The 26,190-nt window shown below is 42.5% G+C and overlaps 2 protein-coding genes across 2 annotated transcripts in view; one reads left to right on the top strand and one right to left on the bottom strand.

Annotated features, from left to right (window-relative positions):
- insyn2b (inhibitory synaptic factor family member 2B) overlaps nt 1-11,151 on the bottom strand; it is a 13,578-nt gene extending 2,427 nt beyond the window's left edge. The window contains exons 1-2 of the mRNA XM_033633099.2: nt 9,457-11,151; nt 4,140-4,214 (exon numbers count right to left, since the gene is read on the bottom strand). Coding sequence (XP_033488990.1) covers nt 4,140-4,214; nt 9,457-11,018 — 1,637 coding nt within the window. The 5' untranslated portion in view covers nt 11,019-11,151. The remainder of the gene's footprint in view (nt 1-4,139; nt 4,215-9,456) is intronic.
- dock2 (dedicator of cytokinesis 2) overlaps nt 1-26,190 on the top strand; it is a 149,706-nt gene that overhangs the window by 76,648 nt on the left and 46,868 nt on the right. The window lies entirely within an intron of this gene.

The raw sequence follows: 26,190 nt of genomic DNA, 5'->3' as shown, positions 1-26,190 counted from the left end.
AGTCCCACGCGTAATTCATCCTTTGCTTGTGTGTCTCCCTTTCCCTATCTCACCATCCTCTCTACCCAGAATCCTCTCTGAGGCTATGATAAGGCCATCCAATCAAACAAATGGAGCTGCAGACTTTTGCGTTTGGCACAATCGGCTACTGAAAATGTTTTCTGCATATATAATGTGTGTAATTTTTTTTTATGGGAACTTTAAAGGAGAAGAAAAATGATTACAGAGCAGAATCTTCATATCTGTCCAAGTCATTATCATTTTTTCTTAACATCTTCAACAAGTGTGTCCATTTCTTTGTTTGTTGGTATGAGTGTGTGTGCATGCAAGTACGCATATGAGATGCATGCACAAACGCATCCAACAATAGCGGATTCCCTTTTTTGTTGGATTAATTAGCATGTGTGTATACATGATTATATTTGCATGTGTGCAGGAAAAACAAAGGGAAAGTGGAGCAGGAAAGAAAATCTCTGAAACTGAGGAGAGAGAGAAGAAGGATGATAATGATGTGAGGAGAAGAAGAAAGACACTCTTGAGATCAGCATAGCCTCAGGCCCTTAAAAATCATCCACAAGTGTCTGGAGATCTAAATTCAGGGCCTTGAAAGTATTTTAATGTCTTAATTACTGTTATTAAATGTTCTTTCGTGTTACTAATGACAGGTTTCCTCCGCTGCATGTTCACTCTCATATTACACACTCGGTTTATTTGTCAAAAAAATAATTTCCTACACTGTTAATCTATGCAGCATATTCAGAGCTTTTGATAGAATTATTTTGGGGGGAGCTTTTTCCTCTGTCTTTTTTTGGAGAGCAGACTAATTTATGAATTCTCAGAATAATGCCTTTTGTGCAATTTTGTTTTCCTGTTTGAATTAGTATTTTGCTACTGAAAATATGGTCTCTTCATAAAACTGGGCTCTCAGTGCAGTAGAAAGATGCAAATACTTTTGAAATGCTGGTGCTACATGACAAGAGAAAACAGAGAGCATGGCATTTGCTTTTGCTGAAGAGGTTGAAAACTTAAAACTACCAGAATGTACTGCACCACACTGAACCAATAAACACTCCTACCGGTCCCTAAAAACACCCATGGTTTGTGGTTTGTAGGATATAGCAGGGCCTGCTTCCACAAGCTTCTTGATCCTATTTCTAAAGCTTGTAAATTTAGGAAAACTAGACTGAATAATAAATGCAACAAGGATCAGGAAAACAGTGGATTGCCCCCTCCGGGTTGGGAGTGGGTTACTGCCCCAAGCAAGGGAGTGTGTATTGAGGTCTTGTTCATGAGTGAGGGTAGGATGGATTGTGAGATGGATTGGCATTTGATGCAGCATCTGCAGTGATACGGGCGTTGTGCTGGACTATTGTGGTGAAGAGAAAGCTGAGCCAGAAGGCAAAGCTTTTAATTTACTGGTCTATCTACGTCCCAACCCTCACCTATGGTCATGAGCTCTGGGTAGTGACCGAAAGAATCACTTCGCGGATAAAAGCGGCTGAAATAAATTGCCTCAGAAGGGTGGCTGGGCTCAGCCTTAGAGATAGGATAATGAGCTCGGACATCAGGAGGGAGCTCTGAGTACAGGTATCTGATTAAGATGCCTCCTGGGCACCTCCCATTGGAGGTGTTCCGGACATGTCGCACTGGTAGGAGGCCCCGGGGCAGACCCAGAACATGCTGGAGGGATTACATATCTCGTCTGGCCTGGGAGCACCTTGGGGTCCCCCAGGAGGAGCTGGAAAGCGTTGCCGGAGAGAGGGATGTCTGGAATGCTTTGCTTGGCCTGCTGCCCCTGCGACCCAGCCTTGGATATCAATTGAAAATGGATGGATGGATGGATGGATGGACGAACAAGTATAAAGGCATAAAGAATGCATTATTCATATTTTCAATAATTTGTATATTTGGTCTCACACCTATTTCGGCTACATGGAAACTAATCGTCTGCCTTGTAACCCCGTCTGGGCAAGTCATCTGTGTTGTTGATGCAAGATACTACACTGACATCAGAATACAGATTAGGTGTATGGTTTCCTGTAGGTTTAATCTTGGGATTAAGGCAAACATTAGGTTAATCAACAACTTTTTAGGTTTTGTTTTTTCTAATTTGACAAGTGATGAGAAGACCAACAATCCAATGCAAGGTGACAAGACTGCATAAGTCAATACTCAATATAAGTCAGATAACTCACTGTGACGCAAGATGTAAGGCCTAGTCCCTGTTGTTTTTTGGTGGGTGATGTATGTTTCTCCATTTAATCTCAGTTTTTCTTTTAGCCTCTGTTTTTACAGTACAGGAGACAGTATGGTGCCAACGTCCTGTACAGAAAGCTAAACAATGCGTTAAAATATTTTTTGAAAACATTCATTGAATACAACAAGAAATACACAATACTGCAACAGCAACTTGGTTTATGTTTGATCAGCACTGCCTGCTTTGCCATTTGATCAGAGTTCGGTCTGAGTTTTAGACCGAGAAGGGTCTCTCTCTGAATCTGCTTCTGTACTCTTTGTGTCACTGGTGGCAAAACAAAAATGAGAACTTACAATCTAGTTCAAGCAACAGCCCGAAAGCCAGCAAAATTGCATCATCTGGCAAGTTTTTGTTGGCAGATCTGGGTGCTGGCAAGATGAAGGAAAGTTTACCACAGTTCTTTTACACATACAACTCACATTGTTATGGTACAAAGCTGGTTGAAATCAGACAAGTATCCCTTTAATTTAATGGTTGTGTAATGCAAGTTTTAAGGCTTTCATCTTCATGTTTATGTGCATGCATATGACTCAGTGTAAAGTAGGAGGAAGATATGTGTATGTTTATTTCATCTGTGTGGTGGATGAGTATGTTGTCACGTGCTAGTCCTTTCCCCTCGGTGTTCATTACAACTTACTTGGCTAAGCATCCTGCTGTGTTAATTAAGATCAAGGGGAGGAGAGAATGGGATGAAGAGGAAGAGGAAGAGGGAGTTGGAAAAAGAGATGGAGCGATTAAACGGCAGAGTTGTAGAAAGTGAAAGTACGGGAGGAATGCAGATGCGGCGCTGCTGGGAGGCGAATGTCTTTGTGAGTTATTGAGAACTGGAGAGAGAAAGGCCCTGTAAAATGTGTCTTTATCTCTTACGGGCTGCAAGGGAGATTTATATACATGTGATTGAAAACAAACACAATTAGCTCCAAGCATAGCTTTGATCTGATACATACACACGCAAAAAACTTTTGGACTAAAAGGAGCTTTTGATGCCAGATTATTCCACTTACAGCAAGTACATATTTGTTCTTCTCTGTTCCATTTGTTTTGTTTGCTCTCCATGAGGCTACTTTATTTGTGGAAAACCCACAGGTTGACTTCTTGCGCAGGGTCTTGGCAGTTGGGTGGGAGCAGGGCACAGGTGATTATAGCGTCGGCATGTGACAGATGAAATGAGGTAAGGATGTACAGAGGAAACCAGTTTGATTGAAATTTGGAGATGAAAGAAAGAGCTTTAGCAGGCATGGGATGAAAAATATGGAATGATTTACATAATGAAAAGATGAGAATGAGAGAGGGATGGGGTGGAGGTGATGGGAGAATTAAACTACAGTATGTGGTATCAGATTGTGAGTGCGCCGCTCTGTAAGTTGCAGAGGATCTAAGAATGCAATTACTTATTTAGGTCACACACACGAGGGACGACTGGAGCAGGAAAGACGCATTATTTAGGTGCTGAATTAATTTGCTTGTTTGCACAGAACATTCTTTTATGTGTAAATATCATTCCTGGAGAGAGTGTCCTTGTCTAATCTCTATAATACAGCACGTATTAATTTCAATATTGATGAGGGGGGATCATTCATAGTCTTGCATTTTTCACATAATAGGGATATATTGTGTGAGTAGTGCAATTATCAGAGCAGGAGAAAAGGGCAGAGACAGCAGGATACCAGGAAGAAAGGATATGAAAAATAAAAAAGAAAGAAGTGATAAAATGTGGAAAAGCTGAGAGAAAAACAACGTGAAATGGAACATTTTCAAGGCTACAAAAGGCATGCCGCTTTTCTCAGAGAAGTTTCAGGGCTGTTTATTACGCTGCAGGAAAGAATGAGTTGTCATTGTTGGGTTATGTAATGCAGTAAGCTCATTATGTTGATCAGGTTACCTGTAGATGATGCATGCTGTCTTTTGGCAGGTGGGGCAGTTGTTTATGTCCTGACCAGTTCTGTATGAGCTGCGACTGCAGAAACAACAGATGCAAAACGTTCACACACACTCGCAGGAGTTTAATTGAACATAATTGATACTTATAAAATGTTATTTCAGTCATGTTCAGTGAAGAATTATTACCTTTGATAAACTGATTCAATAAATATAATGTATAAATATCAGCTTTGGCATGAGTCACTGAAATATAAAGTCTTTTTGGACTAAGAAAGAAATGGCCTTGCTTTTCTTTCCCAGAAAGAGTCTCTTGATTAACGTTATCACAGTTTTTATTGGTCTCTTCACCTACACATACTCAGTGCACAACACAGTTGCTAGAAGAAATAGTCGCATTAAACATTTCTGCAAACCACAGATGTGTTATATTTGTACATTGTTTTGCAGCAGATGTTTCTCAGTAATGCTGTGGTGAAGGTGTAGTTGGTTTGGCCCAAAAAAGCACTTAGTTATGGTCAGGAAAAGATCATTTTTGGCTAAAAATACCTATGTTTTGTGGCTCAAACACCACTGGGAAACACTGAGATTTGTCAGTGAAAAACACCCGCATTTGGTGCTTCAGATGCTGCTGGGAAATGCTGCGATGTGTTTGAGAAAAACACCCAGGTTCTATGGCTCAAATACTGGAAATGCCACAGTGTGTTGATGAAAACACCCAGATTCCATGGCTCAAACGCCACTGGGAAACCCTGCAATGTGGCACTGAAAAACACCCACATTTGGTGGTTCAAATCTGCTGGGAAACGCTGCGATGTGTTTGAGAAAAACACTCAGATTCCATTGCTCAAACCCTGGAAATGCTGCATTGTGTCGATGACCTTTGGTAGCTCAAATGCTGCGAGGAAATACCGGAATGTGATGATGAAAAACACCCAGTTTCGATCGCTCAAAGGCCACTGGGCAACACTGCAATATAGCACTGAAAAACACCTGCATTCGGTTGTTCAAATCTGCTGGGAAATGCTGGCTCAAACCCTGGAAATGCTGCATTGTGTTGATACAAAAAAACACCCAGGTTTGGTAGCTCAAATGCTGCTAGGAAATGCCGGAATGTGATGATGAAAAACACCCAGGTTCCGTGGCTAAAACACCACTGGGAAATGCCTTAATGTGTCGTTAAAACCATTCAGGTTTGGTGCCGCGACCACTGATGGAAATGCCACTCAGCAGAGCCAAAATACAGCTGTAGTTGTTTGTTGGACTCAAACAGTGGTCTGCAGCTTGGTAGGCATTTTACCGAGGTGACATGCCATCCACCATCCCCTCCTCCTCCTGATGACAGACAGCTTGTGTATTTCATCACTTTAGAAACAATGATATGATACGTATGAAACGTGCAAATGTAACATATTTGTGGTTTGCAACGATGACACTGAACATTTTCATCCGGCGGCTGAGCTGGAGTGCAGCAGCATCAGGTGTACTCTCAGGGGGCTGTCAAAGGGCACAAAATAGCTTGTGATGTTTAGTGCATACGATGTGCCCCACCAGGAGAATTCAGGACATCACCTGAATACTTCTGATGGTTCGCCTGTTTGGCATTCCAGGCAGGTAGAAAATAAACAGCAAGCATTGTGTGCAGTGACTGTGTAGGTAGGCTTAGTGCGGAGCCAGACATTACATGACACCAATATCATAAGTGCAGTGTTGAGTGAAAATCATCTTGTTGTCTTTCACACTAGAAAATAGTTGTCTGTAAATTGGTTTGCGTTTATAAAAAAAAACCATGATTACACATGCAAGCCGTGTTATCAAGGTTGAACAAGACTACAGAGCAAAAGACTTGTTGGGAAATAAAGTCAGATAGAAAGATCTGACAAGCTCATGCTGACTGCCATTTAATTAAATCGCTTTATTTTGCCAAGATATTTTGGCTGCCCCTTTACTGAACTGTGTAGATGGGGGAGTAGCTGATTTATGTTGATAAAATAGACATTTTAATTACATGGAGAGAGGCCGTGTGACTGGCATCATTTTTTCTCCCCGACCAGTCTTTATCAAAGACAAACAACAGCAAGAGAAGACAAGCATTTGCTCCGGGAGAGAAAAGAAAACAAGGAGCTGAGCACAGCGACAACCTCTTAGCACAGCCGACACTTTTATCACCACGGCCCACTTAAAGTGCTTTCGTTTCTGGCACAGCATCAGATACATGTGGACCCTCTCACTGGCTGGTTCTCTTGCTTTTCTCACTCTTTTTTATGTCTTTTTCCTCTCTCAATTGTGCTCACCCTTTCTCTTCTGTCTCCCTCTTTACCCTTTTTTTCCATTCATTTAGCTGGAGCATCCTCACGACAAGCACACACACATTGAAAACTATGAATGCATAATTATATACAGTCACACTCACAGGGCAGGACAGCGTGTACACTGAGTTTCGGAGCCTTACTGTGCAGCTTAAACATTAACTGCATTTCTCAGATGTAATCTGATAGGGATTAGTCTGGAGCTAGAGACATCTGTTAACCCTCACCAAAAAGACGGAGGGATAGAGGGTAAAAACAGAACATGAAAACAAGTCAAAAAAGAAGTTAAGGTGGAGAAAGAAAGATTATCATAGAGACGATGAGGCGAAAAGGGCAGGACATTGGTTGTTTGGGAGGAGAAGTAAAACTGAAGGGCATAAGGTATTTGGTAGGAGTGGTAGAAAGAGGGTTGAAAGTTAGGATGGGAGAAGGGCATATAATATAAACTACAGGAGGAGAATTACTGACAGTAAAGGTGAAATGGGTGAGGAGGAAGAGGATGCAAAGAATAGAGATGCGATAGAGAAACAAAACAGACTGACAGCTGACACATGACAGCCGGCGAGGGTGATGGACAGCTTGTCGGGGCAGGGAGAGGGGGGAGATCACAAAATGGTGAGAGGGCAACGGAGTGATTCACAGTTGTTAGTTGCAGGCATGATTCATATGTTGGAGGTGCAGAAAGAAAGACGGATGAGGTGAGAGAAAAGGGTATTCATTAAGGGTGGAAGAAAGAGAGGTGCAAGGGTGAAGGTAAAGAGAGGGATAATAGCTTGAGGCAGGTTAAAGAGCGACGGAGAAAGGGGGAAGGGCATTGATTAAAGTGAAGTGAGTACTTAGATTTATGAAGGTGGGGGGGGAACAAAGCATATGGAGCGGGAGAGGAGGATTCAAGAATGGAAAAATGAGCAGAAGAGAAAGAAAGAACAAATTAGTTTGCCTTGGTGGGTAATATGATGTCTCTTGGGGACACTGTTACTGTGGGGACAGGTATGTAAGATGAAGGGACAGAGGGAGGATCTACTGATATTGAATACAGGCTGCCAGGTATTGTACATCCCTGCAGGATTGGATCACAAACACACACACATACACACACACTGCAGCAACTCTCCACTGGCCTGACATTTAAAATCTATTACACGGACTTGAAAGCCTGTCGGTATATATTGCTGTAAAAACTCAAATATACTCTCTTCTCAGTCTTGTGCACTCCCTTGACACCCTCCCCTCTTCTTCTCTTTCTTCTCTTTATCACTCTATATCACTCTCTTACTGAATGGGATAGTTTGGCTTTTTGAAGTGGGGTTGTATGAGATACTTATCCACAGTCAGTGTATTAACTACAGTAGATGGCTGTCGCATGCCTCCAGCTTGGAGAAACAGGCACAAGTACCAACACAGAAGCTAAACAATGCACTGCTGTGGATGGGGGCAGCAGCAAAAGTATATTTTAGCAACCCAAAAATTCAATATCAGTTTAAGTGTTTGCTTTATTGAGAGTATTTTCACTGCTTTATCTTGACTTTATTACGCTGCAGATCAGCTGTAGGGGCCAGACTTTCAGGGGTTTATGGAAGAGTCAACAAATACAAAAAACTGAGTGATTGCAACAGTGACGAAGAAATGCCATTCACAGTGGAAATGAGGATATCTTTGCCAATCAGAGTTAGAAGAAGAACTTTTGTAGAGGGAGACTGAACTGGCCAAAAGAGTGAGCACCACAGGAATACGGAAGTTCTATGGTTGAGAAAATGTAATGCCAAAGTAAAGGGCTGCCTGACAGCAAGGTAAAACGGTAAAAAAAAATCTCAATATAGTGTCCACTTTAAATGACACTGATTCTTTCATGCCTCCGCACCAATGATAGTGGTGGCCAGAGGCATTATGTTTTCAAGAACACCTGGTGGAAATCTATAAATTATTAAATATCTATAAATTTAGCACCAACATCCACCTGGACTCAATCATGAACTGATTAGAATTTGGTGATCAAAGTTCAAGGTCACTGTGACCTCAAAAAACATGTTTTTGGCCGTAACTCAAGGATTCATAAGCTCATTATGACAAAAAAAAAAAAAAAAAAAATCAGAATATCTCAGGAACACAAAGGGGAGACAATCGGTCAAATACTGAATTGGTGACACTCATCTTGGGTGGGGAAGATGTGTGTGAAGCATTCATGTTTTAGAATGTGTAGCATCTTTGCAGCAAAATCCATTTTTAACGCATTGTTAGCTGTCATTGCTACATGTGAGTCTGGACAATCATCGATTCAAACTGTTTTTTACATAGCTTAAATATGTTTTGGTACTAACTCCCATCCACAGCAGTACATTTCTGCATTTGATTTTGCCAAAAGGACATGCTCCTGGATCAACAACCCACATCGCATTCCAGGACCAACATTGCATTCAACCAGTCACAGCCCTCTGACTCCTTTGTGCTTCTTCAGAGCTAAGCTAGATTTACAAATTCAAGTTAGCACAATTGAACAATTTTGTTCAATTTTGTTCAATTTTCCGAAATTCATTTTGAAAGCTTAGCTCTGAAGAAGCACAAAGGAATTTTGAAAGAAGCACAGAAGCAGCACACTGATGATGTCAGAGGCCTGTGATTGGTTGATTGCAGTGTTGGCTTCAGGAACGTGATGTGGGATGTTGATCCAGATGCATGTCCTAAATCACATTGTGAGTACATTTTGAGCCCCTGTGGTGGTACTCCTGCATGCTTCTCCAAACTGGGAGCATGCCGACTGACATCTAGGTATTGCACAGATTATGGATATGTACCTCATACAACCCAACCTCAAAAAATCCGCACAATTCCTTTAAGCCCTTGCTACTGCAATGAATATCTCTACCTCTCCTTCATAACTTCGTCTTGGTGTCTAACCTTCTTGTTTTCTCTTTTCTTCCACAACATCCTCCATTACTTCTTCTTGTGTCCTTTCATCCCCTCTATCTCCCCTTCTCTCTCCCATTTTGTCCCCCATTAACTCCCTTCTCTCACCCTTCGCTGAGGGCCTTGCTCTTCTCCAGGTCTTGAATGACATTGAGGAGCACCTTGATCTTCTCCTGATTGGACTGGAGGTTCTCCTCCACACTCTGCAACTGCCTCTCCAGCCCTCGTGGTGCATTCCCTATGGGTGCACCCAGCAACCCTCCTGGGGCCCCATTACATTGTGCTTTCATATGCGTCTTACAAGGCAGAGTGTGGTCATCGAATGATTTACTCTTCTGTTTTGCGTAGTCCTTGAGTCTGATCCGGCCTGTTTGTTTGGGAGCGTTAGTGGTCTCCTGGGTGTTTTTGGTTTGCGCTGCAGGTGTGGCCGGTTTGGTACAAGTGGGTGTGGTAGAGTTTTTTGCTGGGAGAGGTGGAGTGTTGGTAGATTTTAAGTCACTGTGAACAGAAGGAGCTGGATGTTTGGAAGTGATACGGACTGATGAGTGTTCATCATTGTGCTGGATTTTAGCCAAGTCAGACTTTTGTTTTTCAGTCGGCTGTGGCTCTGCTGCTTCTGTGGATGGTGTGTGTGGCCGTGGTGTATGTGTGGTAGCTGTGGTTTTCTCTGTGTTGTTGTGCATGTGTATCTCTGTTGTTTGTGTGGCTGAGTCCTTGTAATGAGAAAAGTCTGCAGAATGTGGCCTTGTTTGCTGCTTTGACTCTCTTGTTTTGTTCTGTGTGTGTGACGTGTGGTTGGAATGTGAGCTGTGTGTTTTTGGTATAGTGTGTGACAGCTGTGGTATTTGAGAAGTCTTTGCCGATGTGTGTGCGGAGGTGTTTGCTGTCTCTGTGTTTTTGGGGTAAGACTGAGAGTCCAGAGCACATTCTTTTCTCGACTGAGCCACAGACGGTTTCCGTGGCGGATTAGGTAAAGTCTGGCTGGCTGTTATTTGATTGACAGCCCTCCTGCGACATGCTCCTGTGCATGGTGTAATCTGTGATCGCCTCCTCCCGCATGTCCCACACAGGCTGGGTGGGGAAGTCGCCATCACTCGGCAGGGCCGTGGTGGGGTAGCATGCACAGTTGTGCAAACACTCCCTGTCTTTAATACAGAGCGATGAGTCTCCCCACGCAGAGACTGCACCCTCCTCCTCTCTCCGGCTGGCTCCTTACCTTCTGTGGCCTCAGTGCAAACCCCCCCCACCACATCAGAGGCTACCACACTGCCATTTGTATACCGAGCTGTCCTTTTCTCCCTTGTGTCCTTTGGGTTTGTCCGTATAGTTTTGATTTGGCAGTAAACTCCGCTGCCTGACCCCTGTGACCCCATGTCGTCCTGTGTCAGGCTGTTGATCTCGTTCTGAGATGTCTCCTTGGACACTGGCAGACCGTTGCTGTCACTTCTGATAACTCCCCCTGTCTCCACTGTCGCTGTTTTGCCTGTTGCCATGGCGAGTGGCCGATGAGTGTTGGTTGGTTGGCTGCCGTGTCGTTTGATAGAGGGGAGAGTCCGCAGTCCGGGAGATGTTTGCACCCCGACACTGCACAGCGGGCCCCATCGCCCCCCTGCCAGGGGAACCCCCAGCGCAGGCACCGGATTGGTTGGGTCAGCCACCCTCCTGCCCATACTCCTCTGCAGATTGGCTCAGCCCCCTGAGGAGCTGAACGGGATGAAAGCAAGCGGTGACATCAGCCAACGTCAGCAGGATTATATCCAATAAAAAGTGAGAATGTTTCCAGCTTTTGTTTACCCAGATGAATTGATGTGTTTGTGAGAGAGTTTGTGTGTGAAAGCTGGAGACAGGAAGTCAATATCCAATAAGGCTTTAAACCCTCAATGTCCTTCCATTAATGACCTCCTTACTAGATGAGCTACTTCTGATTGGACAAAATTGTCTATGCTTTTCTCAGTCTCTAACCAATGGCCCGCAGATGATGAGTTGGATGGATTCTTTGGGCATCGTTGGTTTGTTCTGTAAGAGAGAAAAAGAGAGGCAATAAATGAGAGAAACATCCACAGAACGGAGGGAGACAGGGAATAAATGGTCACATTGGCAAGAAGACACAGACATTAGGCACGTAAAGCACCATATAAAAGCTTCGACCTCAACTGAATGCACACACTGACCAGATCGATAGAACTCTATCAAGCCCTTATTAGACCAGCAGGTGGGTTGGAGTTACAGAGGCAAAACTAAATCTCATCAAGCTCTTCGTTTTGAGGGTACAGAAAAGACGAGGGATATCTTAAGGGTAGTAGCTTATACTGTATATCCATAAAGTTGCAAGTTCCACACAAACCCCCTGAGCTATGTCAATAAATCTTATAAATTTGGGACGACAGATGTTGTTGTAGTCGTTTTATTACATGATGACACAGCGTGACACGTTTCAAATGAGGTTATGCTTGCCTCCCGCAGCGGTATGTAAACCAATAATGCATCTTGCCTCGACATCTCTCATGGAAGCAGTTTGGAAGTCTGTCTAACGACTTCAGCATAATGTGAAGCTCTGCAACATTGTCTCTGTCCATCTTCCTGTTTTCCATTAAGGTAGACAGCATGTTGCCTAAAGTCAGTGTAGATATATCTTTTACTTATTTTTTGTTTGTTAGGCAGCAGAGTTTATTTTAATGCAGGCAGGTTATCTGGTTTCATTAAGCTTGGTCAGAATTGTGGGGTTATTTGCAGTGGTGGAATGCAGTTAAATCAACTCAGGTACTGTGTGTACATATTCACTGTACCTTACATGAGTCTTTTCTTTTCATGCCATTGTCTAGTTCTACTCCACTTCATATCAGAGCGACATATTTAGAGCTGTACCCAACTCAGATTTATGTCAGATGAATCAGATTTGGCTGCTCGATACAAATACTAAACAAATCACAGATTTTTTTTTTTTTTTTTTTTTTTTTTTGACATATAGAGTTTGAGAGTTTGAATGGCAGGATGTTCAGGGTGACAGTGACATTCATGTAGTATAGTAAACAAGCCAATGTAGCCCTCAGAGCTAATGCCGGCTGAATACGCTAACAATGGATTGGAAATGTGCAACATTTTTTCCAACATTCAATACCAAACAAAAGCCAGAGAGTGTATTGTATTAAGTTGCTGTGAGCTGTCAGTTCACCACCTCTAAGCAGAAGGCCAAGGATAACATTATTTGCGAAGTCTCTCTTCCTTTGGGCAGCTGCCTCCGTCTCGCTCTGACTCACCCTGAGTCTGGGTCTGTAGCTTCCTGTACTGGAGAGCAGCACGAATGTGGGGAGTACTCACTCTGCAGCTAAATCTGGAGGCCAGAACATCCCCTGAAGTACACTGCATGCTGACTGTAAAAATAAAAGCAAAAACACACAGCTGCTCAACTTGGAGAATCTCAGTCGACTGAGGAGTCTCTGACTGATGATTCAAATCTTTGATTTTCAGGGGGCAGCTCTAGAAATATTGTACTTGTTATACCGCTGCATTAATCTGGCAAATTTAGTAACTAGGTACTAGACTTTTGCACACAAAACATATCAAGAGTTTATAAAATATGATGTTTTGTTAGAGATTAAACTACCCAAAATTTGTAGATCTACGTGGTAGCTTTTCATGTGAAATATTTCATGTTTCCAGCTTTTCAAATGTTAGGATTTTTCTGCATTGAGTACTTTTACTCTACATACATTTCCCTGATCATACTTGTATATTTCAATACAGAAATTTCACTTATAACAGAGTATTTTTACAGTGTGTTATTAGTACTTTTACTTAAGTCAAGAATCTGAATACGTCTTCCACCTGGTTATTTGGGAGGGGAGCAAAATTAGGTGTTTGACCTTAATCATTTTGAATCACTGGAGAATTGACACAGACTACTTTAATGTTGCACTCTGACACTATGATTAGCTGATAAAATTGGGGCAATATATCCTCAGGAGGAAACTGGGCCATTGCAGCAGCACATATTGGCGAGATACATCAAAGAAAAAAGACAGATAAGAGAGTAATGGAGGTTGATTAACCATACAAATGCAATTTATATTGTATTCAAAGGCAGGAAAAAATATAGGCTGATGTCTGTGCAGAAAATGAAATCACCTAACTGCACATATTGAGCTCCTGAGGGTGGTGGGTGGTTGGAGTTTATGATTGTGCAATTGTTGTGTGACTTCTGCACAAAATCCAAGCATCAGTACATTTTAGACATGTTGTAGATCCAGTTCAGGCAATCCAGCAAATTAATTTGTATTCACCCACATTTCAGTCAGACACCTGCCCAGCCTAGGAAGCCAGCATGCTGTTGAGTGCTGAATATTGGTGCTTTTCAACAGATGTTTCTTTATGCAAATGACAAAAGACCTGGTGACAAAACATAATTTGTGCATGACATTAAGCTCGTCCAAGGCATCAGTCTGCACACTGAAATCAACTTTATGTCTCCATCAATATTTGGCTCTCCCTTTTGTCCTATATCTTCCCTTCAGTGTTGTCCTCTCATCGCAGTCAGTGTGTGATGTTAAACCAGCTGGCAAACACAAACACACACACACACACACAGAGAAAGAGCTTACTTAATGCCATCTGGTGCAACATCAAAGCATAGATCCTTGCTGCAGGGTCAAGGTTGAAACAGTTCAATATTTTTTGAAAATAAATGAAATATATGGCCTTGTTCACCTATTAGTTTAGCAGCCCATGAGATTACTGACAAAAAAGTTTTCATCAGGAGGCTTGCCTCAAAAGCAAAAGCAGACATCACATTCATGCTCAAGGTTTCCAGAAGTTTTTAGAGACGTGCCTTGCAGCAGTTAAAGATAAGTTCCCTCTCGTGGACAGGTAGTAACTCATACTGACTGTGATGAGGCTGACCGCTGCTCTAATAGTTCATATGTATTCAAGATCAGAGTTATGCACATGTTCGCTCTGTGTGACCTATATCGACTCATTTTTGAAGCCTGACATCACGTGGTGTTTTGACAGCATGAGCTGAATAGAAATGAGTGCTATAGCCCTTTTTTCCTGATGGCAAGTGTAATTAATATTGTCAGTCTCTCTGGAATTTCAGTTTTCATTTAATGTCATTAAATATTAAAACTGAGTGAGTGCAGTTTATTATGCTGGAGGGCCTGCCCATGGGCCACAGTACAGAATTGGGGACAGTTTGAATTTAGTCTGTTTCAGCCTGTATCCCTAGTTTATGAAACTTTCTACATGTTACCTGAGACTTAAATTGGTGTCAGTACTGTGCAGTTAATGCTTAAGACAAAGTTCCTGGCACACAGTTGAGCTGGAGAGCCTTACTGACGGCAGCACAGATCCGAAATGTAAGGTCTTTACGTAAGGCACTGCAGATCAAAGAATTTTGACTTCAGTGACATATTGCTGCTATTTATATGAAAATCTTGACAGTGCTGTTGGCTCAAGGACTGCTTCTTTGCCTGGGAGCCAGCAGTGGGTCACAGATAATTGACAGTCCAGACTGTTTATGATCGGGCGCCATGGTAACGGTGGGAAAATTGTCCTGGAGTGGACCACAAAGGTCTTGACCCAGAGGTTACTCATCCTTTCAGGTTTGTGTGTGGGTTTTTTGTGTGTGTATGTGTGTGTGTGTGTGTGTGTGTGTATTTTGTGCGTGCATGTGAGCGTGTGTGTGTGAAATCTATTTGCAAAGCAGGCCGCAGCCACAGGGAGGATGAAAAATGGACTGAGATGTGTTGTTTGCAAAAAGAAATTGCACATGATGATGATATTTTTCCTGAGAGGAAGAGAGGGAGGGAATGCGAGAATGAGAGAGAGCACGCCAGTGTGAGGACTGCAGATGTGCGAGTGTGTGAGTGTGTATATGCGTTGTCAAGCAGTTTGCCTTGGGATTCAGACTAAGTCAATTGAAGGTAATTTCACCGCAGCTCATTTCCAAGCATTTGTCTTTTCACCGGCAGCCACACCAGACACTAGAGCACCTGCTGCTACAAAGTTTCTCTCCGACTCATCTTACTCTCACCGCCTATCTATGTGTGTCAGCGTGCCTACCATCTCAAGTCACTCCTCACCCCTGACCTGCAGGCTGTCAGGCAGGAAAGTGACACCATGTCCTCAGAAGTCAGCTTCTCTGATTTACATGCCTGTCTCTCTTCATCCCTCCACAACTCTCGTGCTCTCTTTCTCTCTCAGTCTTACTGGATACCACTCTCCTCTCGTCGCCGGCGTCTGTCACCGTTACCTGTGTTTGTTGTCGCACTTTTCCACTCACTGCCCCCTTTTCCATCTCTGTCATGTTGTTTTTGATTTTCTGTGTCTTTCTCCCACCCCTCCCTCTGCCTCTATATTTAATCTTAGTCTCTCGCCCACATCACACCTCTGGCTGTGCAAAATGAGCGGGGAGGAGAAGGGGTGTTGGAGGGGGGATGAAGGGGAGGCGACAAAAGAGGAGAACAGGGGGAGACAGCAGCAAGGGGAGGTGCAGGAAGGTGGTGGAGGGATAAAGGGGAGAGAACGGATGAAGGGGAAGGATCACGGACAAGATGAAAGTGATACGTGTGTGTGCGTGTGTGTACGTGTGTGTGTGTGTGTGTTTGAGGGAGAGATGCAAAGGCCCATTTTCCTAACTTGGAATCTCCATAGAGTTGGTTTGATAGAGTTGGTTAAAGAATAAAGAAAGAAGCGTGGCAGAAAGAGATGCGTGAAGAGACAGAGTTTAAAAGGGAGAAGGATCTGGGAAGCTGCACACACGGCTTGCGAGTAATCAATACGCACTGCAAGTGTGCTTGAGCATCTGTTACCACACACAAAAACCAACACACATACACGCTGTGTTTAAACACTACAGGGAGTTTCTTGACAGGGCGCAGCATTTTATGAAATCTGTTTATACATGCAATGAGTTTAATTTACCAGTTGGTGGATTTGGGCTGTTCAAGAATGTGTGTGTGTGTGTGTGTGTGTGTGTGTGTACATGTACATGTGTGTGCGCGTGTGTGAGTGAGTGCGCACCCACGCCTTTGCAGTGGTAACAGAGCACTGAATGCTCCAGCGAATCGAGTCCCCTGTCGTTTCAAGGTGAGCCTCATTTTTCAACTGCCGATTGACGGGCCGCGTGTGTGTTTTAGGGAGACTGAGACTCGCTTTACTGCTCTGTAATCACACTGCTTTTCTTGCTTACCATCTCTCACCCACTCACCACCAGAACAGAACAAACGCAGCACTTTATTGGCCCTTCGGGACAGGGCACACACTGCATTTTGGGTAGTGTAGTCATTTTTTTTTCCTCTGCTGTGTGGGCTCAAAACAACAATAAAACCATTTGATTTTGATCTTTCTCTGGTATAATATACATTGCTGCATTTAATAGTCTAAAAGTGATTAGACTCTATGTGATATAATTTGTTGAGTCGATGACTGGCATTATACCAAATGTTTCCAACAATTTTCAAACCCACAGAAAATGTGTCAGTGTCATTATATCTGCTTTACCCCCTCTAGTTTCTCCAACTTCCACGCAAATCCAGGAAATACCAGATAATATGTACCTGTAGATCATACAGTATCACAGAATTATACTCAGTAACATTTTTTTCTGCCACATAGCACTTTTTTTTAATTAACTGCACACCATTGTGGAACACAGTAATTCAGCAGAGACCTAATTTATTGATGTGTTTCAGTATCAATCCATCACACTACAATGTGCTATTGTGACATGTGGCTCATGCCCGCCAACAGGCTAATGTGTATGGTAAGCTTATGTGTATGGAGTGTCACATATTGATTTTACAATTTAAAATGGGTGAAATCTTATTTTTTTTATAGAGCTGTGCACTGATTCGCTGAGCCCTCCTTGCCTCGCTCCATCTCCCTGTTTATCAAAACACAACTGAGACAAGCTAGATGAGATAAGCTAGCTAGCTAGTCCACCGACTGGCCCCTCTTCCTCACTCCCTGCCCAGGAGACTACTTCCCTAGGGGGAGAGCAGGTTGCAGCTCTGGAGACAGACAAATTGAAGTACAAATTCATTGTTGGGGGTCACAGCGAGCTGCGTCTAACCTTTGTATCAGCAGCAATGTAAGTTTGCTGTTCTGGGTAGGAGCTGGAGTGCTCTGGGATCAGCACCCCAGCACTGTTTGGCAGGCTTAATCTGAGTTGCTACAGGGTACTGACTGACAGTCCGTGGCCCTCAGTGTTTCTAGCAGTGTAATTCACCTGGTTTGTTTGTTTTGGAGAGGAAGAGAGCTTTGTGGATAGTTCTAGTTAAAGGTCCTGAACAACTGGATCTTATGTTATCAGAGAAAAAAGATGACTGCACATTAGCGTGTGTTGGACTAGCGGTCCGCAGCAGCATGCCAAATGCATCGGAAATTCGTGGATTTGTAACCTGAAGCTGCTTTATTCTGTGTTTTTCATGGTTTAAATCACTGGTGCTGTTTGTTTTGGAGAGGAAGAGACCTCTGCGGATAATTCGGCTCCCCATAAAAACTCCTCAACAATGAACAGTAAAGGCATTACGCACTAGATGCCACCAAATACTCCTAAATCTTACACACTTCATCTTTTGGCTACATAAGCAAATGTTACCCACAGCTGTTTCATTAAAGTAAAATGATAAAATATACAAAAAAGGTCACTGGAATACAACTTTGATATATGATTGAGTCAGATAGATTTTCATCGGCAGTGGTGATTGATTACCAATAAAGACAATAACTCCTATGACCTCATGCTACTTCGCGATGTCAACCAAATCCATCTTTTGTTGTTGTTTTGATTGTGAAATCTCTAGCGGCTGAAATTACATATTGTGCACTTAATTCGGTCGGGGACACTGATGTCAAAGACTTCAGGACCATGTATTACGGCTACAGTACTTGTCAGGCACTCCCTAAAACAATCTGAATAAATTCATGAGTTTTTGCAAGGTTGCACAATAAAAATATATTTCATATTTCCATAATTATGAATCACAGCAAAAAAAAAAAAATCAGATGTAATTTCTAGGCAGCTTGCACAGGCATATGTCGATGAATAATTCCAGGAACAAGGTTGAGTGATGTCAGCACAGGTAGCCACGATAATCTGCTAAGTAAGAGTGCGGGCTGTTAGATTATTAAGACTTCCTCTCTGGCTTGTTTTAATGTGATTGATGGCTAAAAACGACTGCCGGTGTGATCAGCAGACAAGCTGTCAGACAGGTCAGTTGGAGTGAACAGCCCATTACAGGTACGACTTCTCTGCTCCACCTGAGTGAACATGATACCGAAAAAGAAACTCAGCAGAATTCCAAGGAATCCTTTCTCAGCTCTTTAGATGTGTAAGGAAGGTTGTGCTTTATCTCTAATGTGGAATTAAGATACACGTGTGTGTAGTAAGTACAGGGAGGAGAGAAAGGAGACACTGTTTGTCAGTATTAGTATCAGTAGCAAAGACAGTAGTTTAATTTCTGCTTGTAAATTAATATTGTATGTCTGCAGATGTTCTATATTCACATGCTGCATTGCAGATACACAGCTTGTGTCCACTGTTAATCCATTTTTCTTTTGTTTCCATAATTGGTCACAGGTTTCACCTTTTCTTTAGTGTCATTGTACAGCATCCCATTTAGCCCAGCACCTTCAGACAGGAGGAAGAATCCAGTAATGATCATGAAAACAACCAGCAAACTTGCTCAGTCTCCTGCAGTTATCTGTTTTGTTGTGCATTTTAATTGGATTCACTCGTATTTTTCAGGGACAGTGCACTTTAATCAGCGTTTCAGTTGAAGAGCCAGAAGCCACAAAGGCTAATGTTCATCTCACAAAAGCCAAGTATCTCAGCCGACCCTGCATAATCCAAGTTTGGTTTTCATTGAAGCATTGTTTGGGGCATATTGTGTGTGCCTCGCTGATAGTAAGAGACTCGAGTGTCTCTTCAAGGCAGCCTGTGCAAACAATGGAAACTGTTTCTGTCTGAAGAACTTGCAACATGAGAACCTAAAGCATGTTTATTGTACAAATACCATCAGTTTAATAAGAAATAGAATAATAGAAAACAACTCCTTTACAGCAGTGATTCCCAAACCTTTTTAGACTGGGCATATTTTTCATCGTGGCCGACCAACCCCTTAATTTAACTTGAATATATATACAAAGAGGCTTATCAGTTTTAACAGTTTTAGATTATATAAGATAAATATTTGACTTAAAAGAAACAACTAAATACTCTAAAATGTTAAACGTATTTCTTTAATTTCTTCTAAATTAAAATGAGCTTATATTTAAGGTGTACAAGGACCAATAAACTAAACAAAAAAGGTTGCAGGCATTTTAATACTTTAGGATATGTGAGCCTGCCGCTTATGGGGAGAAATGAGCACAACCCGGAGATCTTGACTCCTCTGACAGTCCATTTCTTGTCTCTTGTCATGTCACACTCATGTATGATGGTGGGATGTGCCATACCACAGTGAATTGGACAATGATGGATATCCCATTTCCAAGCAGCCAGAACCTGTCTGTTACGTCGAATAGTGTTCAGTCTGCTTTCCATTTTGTCGGTTGTCTCAGAGTGTTGAGTTCTGAGATGTATCAGCATTTCTTTTAGCTCTGTTCACTGTGTCAAATCGTCCCATCACTTGCTCTGATGGTCACTATTTTTCTGATCTGCTGAAAAAGTGAAAAACTCCCACGCCAGAAGGCACTTTGTGTTACAATGACAAATGGCTTAAATTAGCTGTTTTGAGAGTTTTGAAACGTTATTAAAAATGCACCATAAACTAGCAATGACCACTTTTACATGCATGCTAATATTCCACTAACATTCTGAATATGATAGTATTAAGAATTTGACATGGGTCACATCAACTGCATATTAGATTTGGATGTACCGAATTAGGCCTTATTCTGAATGTAGCATTTTCTGGACAGGACATGTGGGATATGCCGACATTATCCGGGTTTCAGGAACATTCTTTGGACTTGTATACAGCACATTCGGAATGGGTGTCTCAGTTGGTTTTTTACCGCAGTTAAACGTGAGGCCTCTTGCCTGTTGGCAGTGCGTTGTACACAAACCAATTAGCCAACGGTTTGCAAAGCTGTAGTAGAGATGCATGACCAAAGGCAAAGCCCACATTTCAGGTCAGAAGAGGAAACACACCTATATGAAACATTATGAAAGACTTGGATATCAGCAGGTTTTTGGATATGTGCAAATATTGTAATGCCAACCTTTTTAAGAAGGTCCTTCAAGGAATGAAAGATGGAGGCTGTGTTCGCATAGTGGGAAACTTTGAAATCATCCTATTTTGAATAATTACAATCATTATTATTACTATTCATTCATTAATTTTCTGTAACCGCTTATCCTGTTAGGGGTCGTGGGGTGGCTGGAGCCTATCCCAGCTGACATTGGACGAGGGGAGGGGTACACCCTGGACAAGTCACCAGACTATCACAGGGCTGACACATAGAGACAGATAACCATTCACACTCACATTCACACCTATGGACAGTTTAGAGTCACCAGTTAACCTGCATGTCTTTGGACTGTGGGAGGAAGCCAGAGTACCCAAAGAAAAAAATCCCACGCTAACACTGGGAGAACATGCACACTCCACACAGAGGGGCTCCCCCACCCTGGGTTTCGAACAGGAAACCCTCTTGCTGTGAGGCAACAATGATAACCACTGCGTCACCATGCCGTGCCATTAGCCATGTGAGCAGCTAAGTAGGAATACTGTCTTTTTCGGAATCAGGGCAAAAACCAGACTATTCTGTGCATTTATACCCAGTCACTGAAATGATAAATCTTGTAGCACCCTTTTCCCGTCCTCAAGGCACCCACTTTAGGAGCCACTGCTCAACTGCACATTGTGTACTGTGTGTTCATGATAGATTTATGTTCCAATCTGGCCCGCCGTCTTTGTTATGCCTATGAGAATTTAACTTTGCTCCGAAAGTGAATTAGGATCGGGGTTCTGCCATCATGCGTCTGGAGACCCTCAGAGCTGTGGGTTGTGAGCCAACACTGTCAGTCCTTGCCCCTAGACAAAGTCCTCTGAGCAAATGTACTTTGCCAACTGTGTGGGTGCATGTTTTAGTCAGTGATGCATGAATTAGACAAAGGCAGAAAAAGAATTTTGCCAGAGATGACTTACTTCTTCATTAGACCTGTGAGGCAGACTTGCCTGAACTTGTCAGCCCTTTCTCTGAGGAACCCTCAGATAATGATAACACAGATATTAATTAGAAGCCATTTGAAAGGGTCTGAATCTTTTCAGTTGCACGTTATAAGTCGTATCTGCAAGCTTGTCCTTGAAGGGATTCCACTGAGTTATCATTGACCTTTTTAGATCTGAATATAAATTGATTTTCATGTTTATTTGCACTCCCACACATATGATTTAATTAACTGAGGACATGTTTAAACCTGTCTGACGCACATTTGCTGCAAATACAACTTTGAAAAATGAATGTTCTTTAGAGTTTGAGTCCTTTTTAGCCCATTTTAACTTGTTTATGAGCGAAAAATAGGACATCATTCAAAGTGGTGTCCTGTTCCAGTCAGAGGGCCCTGAGAGAGAGCGAAGAAAAAAAATCTTTTCAGTTTTATGGTGTGAGATTATTTACAACCAGTTAGGTACCTGTAACAAGAAAAGGGATGAAATATAGACAAAGAGCGTGTCATTGACAAATCCATCTGCCAGCTTAATTCATTTGCTTTGGCGAGAGGACTGTGTGTGAGTTGAGAGCAGCAGAGCGGAGAGACCGATGTAAAACTGAATATTTATGAGATGTTTGCCAACAAATATTTGCTAATCAGAGATAAACACGATAAAGTGGAAAACTAGATCCTGCACGCCAACGAGGGAACACAAAGTGTCTAAGTTGGAGGAGGAGCTGCAGATGCACGGCCACACACACACTCTTATCAGCGTGGCTAATAGAGTGTGATACAGTCTGTTTTGCATTTTTGCTCAAACTGTACACACCCCGCTCTCTTTTTAGCCTTCTCTTCCTGTCACCTCATCTTTTTATCCTCCCTTTTCACCTGTCCTCATTCTCTCATTATGCTCTCTTCTCTCCATCCTCTTCTATCATTTCATCTTTCCCTTCTCCGCCGTATCACTCATCCTGTCCGCACGTCCCATCCAATCTCTCCATCATTAACCCCCAATCTATCTCTCCCTCTCTCAGCTCTCCATCCTGTTGCCCCCGCTGCCCTCCCTCCCTCTCCCTCATCCATCTTCCTGCCCTTCTGACTTTTTAGTCCTCTCCTCACCACCGCATCTCATCTCATTCGCATCACCTGTTCACAGTCTGTCTGGTTAGCAGAGTGACACACTCACACACACAAACACACACAAGGATGCTTGGAAAAATACACACATTTCATTTGACTCTGTCTCGCTGTCAATCTGCTTTAACCTTTATTTCTCATTCTCTCCATCATCAGTCTTTCTCAGGAGAAAAGGGATGTAATTAAAGTCAATGCAGTATAATGTCATAACCTATTGATTAGGTTTCCCTACTTTGTAATTTGCAAAATACCCCTTCAAATTATGTCTGTCTGTGCTGCAGATGTTTCTGCATGATTTCAGCACTAGACATCCAGTTTTACATAAAGTTTTGAAATGTTGCCAAAAGAATTCATCCAATTTTGGTTTGTTTCCCCCCAGTCCGACTTAAGACAAATACAACGCTCCTAAATATTGAAAAAGAAAGCATTAGATCAAGAACGAAATCTAAATTAATAAAAACACATTCATGAGAAATTTGAAATCTTTAGAGATCTGATTAGTACTGAACCGAACTCCTGCCAGCATGTTAGCTATGCATCATCCTTTCATCCAAGGATGAAAACAGAGAAATGCACTTAGCAATATTCTGAGGCATAACTAATAACCACATACCCACAACAAGCTCCCTATATATCCAAACATTATGACATTTTTATCAACAGATGTGCTCCCATTGCTAAACCATAAGTCCAATATTTGTCAGTGTTTTTTTAATATTTTTTCCATCTTAACCAGACTTTGACTTCCTTCTTCAACATTTCTAATGATGAAGAATAAAAGCATCCAAAAACACAATTAAATTAACTAAGAAAAGACACACTAATAATATTTCCTTACTGATTTTTGACCTGTCTGTGCCAATGAAACACTGTTTGATAACACAAATGCACAAACTGTCATTTTAAATGATGTTTGATACTGACTGATGTGGTTATATAATAGTTAAGTGCACAGGTCACATACATCCACACTGTCTCGATTGCTCACATTTACTTGTTCTCTCTCTCTCTCTCTCACACACACACACACACACACACACACACACACACACACACACACGCACACACACACATTAAAACATGCACAGATGCACAGGGGCAGCATTAGTGTATAAGAGAAGGGTTATTGCAATATAATCCCATATTAAAGCTACACTCGCTGTTCTGATGATTGGTTCAGAGGCTTTTAATAGCAACACACACACACAAACACTCTCATACACATACTTGCATATCGACAGAAGCACTTGGAATGCTCGTTACAGGCAAAAGTTGCAATTAACGCTGCATGGTAGCACACACAAAATAGGCACTACGCACATACTGTACACAAACGCAAGCAGACGTAATCATATTCAGCAAATCCCACTGTGACAGATGGATAGGATTACTCACCTGCCACACACACACACTCACACAGACATACATCCAAACTGTGATGCTGTTATCACACTACTTCTTTAAACAGAAATAAGCATATGTACAGTTGCTATAAACAGCCTCACTGAAGTAGACATGTACACACTTTTGTTGAAGCTACAGAGACTGTCTCAGGAAACAAGACACCCTCCCAAAATGAAAACAGATACTGTGTGGTTTATGTGTTTGTTTTGGGGGTCCAGAGGTTAAACCTAAGGATTTTGTCCAATTGGCTCGCTGTCGCTTCCTTCCATACAATCACCGGTGCCTCCATTCAGATCCTGGCCAGTGTCTTTGATCATGAATGAGCTGCTTTGAAAATAAAGTACTAGCTGCAGGCTGCGAGACTGGAGAGGTTCCTCATAGAGCATCTTTACTAAGAGGCAAACATTTCAGGCTCACACACACTTACTGTACACACCAGTTTTCCCCTAACAACTGTCTTCCATTGCTCTCTCAGTCACTTACCTTTTCTTATCCTCCCCTTTGGTCCGCATGCTTGTTCTCCGTGTCTCTCTCTCATCTCTGATAGTCCTTTAGTCCTCAGTAGCGCTCTCCTCCGACTCTTTACCGCTCTCTATCTCTCTCTCTCCGTCTCATTCTGTTGCTGCTGATCCTCGCATGCTCGCGGAGCTCAGTGATCCTCCCTCCTCTCTCCCTCTCTCTCCCTCTCTCTCCCTCTCTCTCTACCTCTTTCTTTGATTGCTCCCTCGCACATTTTTTCTATACCCACTGCTGTTCTCACTCTCACTCTCTTTCTTTTGCTCTCACCTGTTTCTTTAATACCATCACTCTGTAATTAACTCCTCCATCTTCTCTCTCTTTCACTCTGTCCATATCCTCATTGCTGTCTCTTTACCGGTGGCTAATCCCATGCCGTACCCCGGTTTTGTGTCAGTGTGTGCGTGTTTGTGTCAGTGTGTGTGTGCTTGCATTGACCCTGGCATGGAGGTAGACCCAATGAAACTTTGGCAGCGCCTTAGTGTCTACTCCCGGGAGCCGAGCCAGGACACAAACAAACACACGCACCCTCGCACACACAGAAACACACACTCTTGCTTCTATCAGTCACTTTATTTATATCTTTGCTTTTCTGTGTGAACGCCGGACCACTATAGCCTTGCTTTCTCTCTCTCCGTCTTGGTCTGTCACTTTCTCTCCCCCAGTAGCTTCACCTCGCTCTCCCCTTTGAGCTGTTTTGTCACTGTCCTCCCTCTTCTTCGCCCCACTTTAGCCTCCTCGCGCCATTCTTCCTCCGTCTCCCATCGTCACACCTCGCACTCACCTCATCCTATGCATTTGACTGTCCCACATCCCGCCCTCTCTTCCTTCTATCTCATTCAGTCCCTTTATGTCTCTGCTCCTATTCATGCCAGCAGAGGATGGTGCTGCTTTCTTTCTCAAGGCAAACAGGACAAAAAAATGAGATAAACTGAATAGAAAGTAAGATTAAACGCCATATGACATCAGGTTCTAATTATGCTTAATTATGAGCACTTTGTTTTTTTTTCTGCATGGCAGGAGCTGTGTGTTTGCAAATTAATTTCCTCATTTGCCATGCACCAGGGAATACGGGGGTATTTCTGTCATCTTTTACGGGCAAGTTTAAGAGTTTTAAGCAAGAAATCAGACAAGGTTTAGTTACTTAACTGAAGGTAAGCCTTCAGTTACTGTTAGCTGAAAAATATATCAAATAAATGTAAGCAACCAAGCAAACCATATTTGTAAAGCAAATTTCATTCCAGGTTGAAGTACAATGCTCGGGTTACCATGGAAGTTGCAGCCATAAACACTATGTGGATATTGTAAAGATAAAACATTAGACATAGTAAACAGTTAAAAACAGACGCATAAGTAAGACACATGAAGAAGAAGGAATAGAAATTAGTAAAGGAAGGGATGTTACAATCCCTTGATGCACATACTTCAGACTATGAGTGGGAGTGATAGTGCCGTCTTGGGGTTTTTCGAGTGGGAGCCAAAGAGTCAAGGTTAGATGGATAGAAAAGTAAGAAGACGCATAGGGAAGGCAGAGCCAAGGAGTGATGTCTGTATGGACTGAATTCTCCCCCTCCTTCAATCTGATGAGGGAAGATGAGAGAAGAAGAGTTTAACTGGTCGATTATTGT

The sequence above is a fragment of the Epinephelus lanceolatus genome, chromosome 7 (genome assembly GCF_041903045.1).
Source record: "Epinephelus lanceolatus isolate andai-2023 chromosome 7, ASM4190304v1, whole genome shotgun sequence".
Taxonomy (NCBI): Eukaryota; Metazoa; Chordata; class Actinopteri; order Perciformes; family Serranidae; genus Epinephelus; species Epinephelus lanceolatus.
The sequence above is the reverse complement of the archived record's forward strand: the minus strand, read 5'-3'. Positions and strand labels throughout refer to the sequence as shown.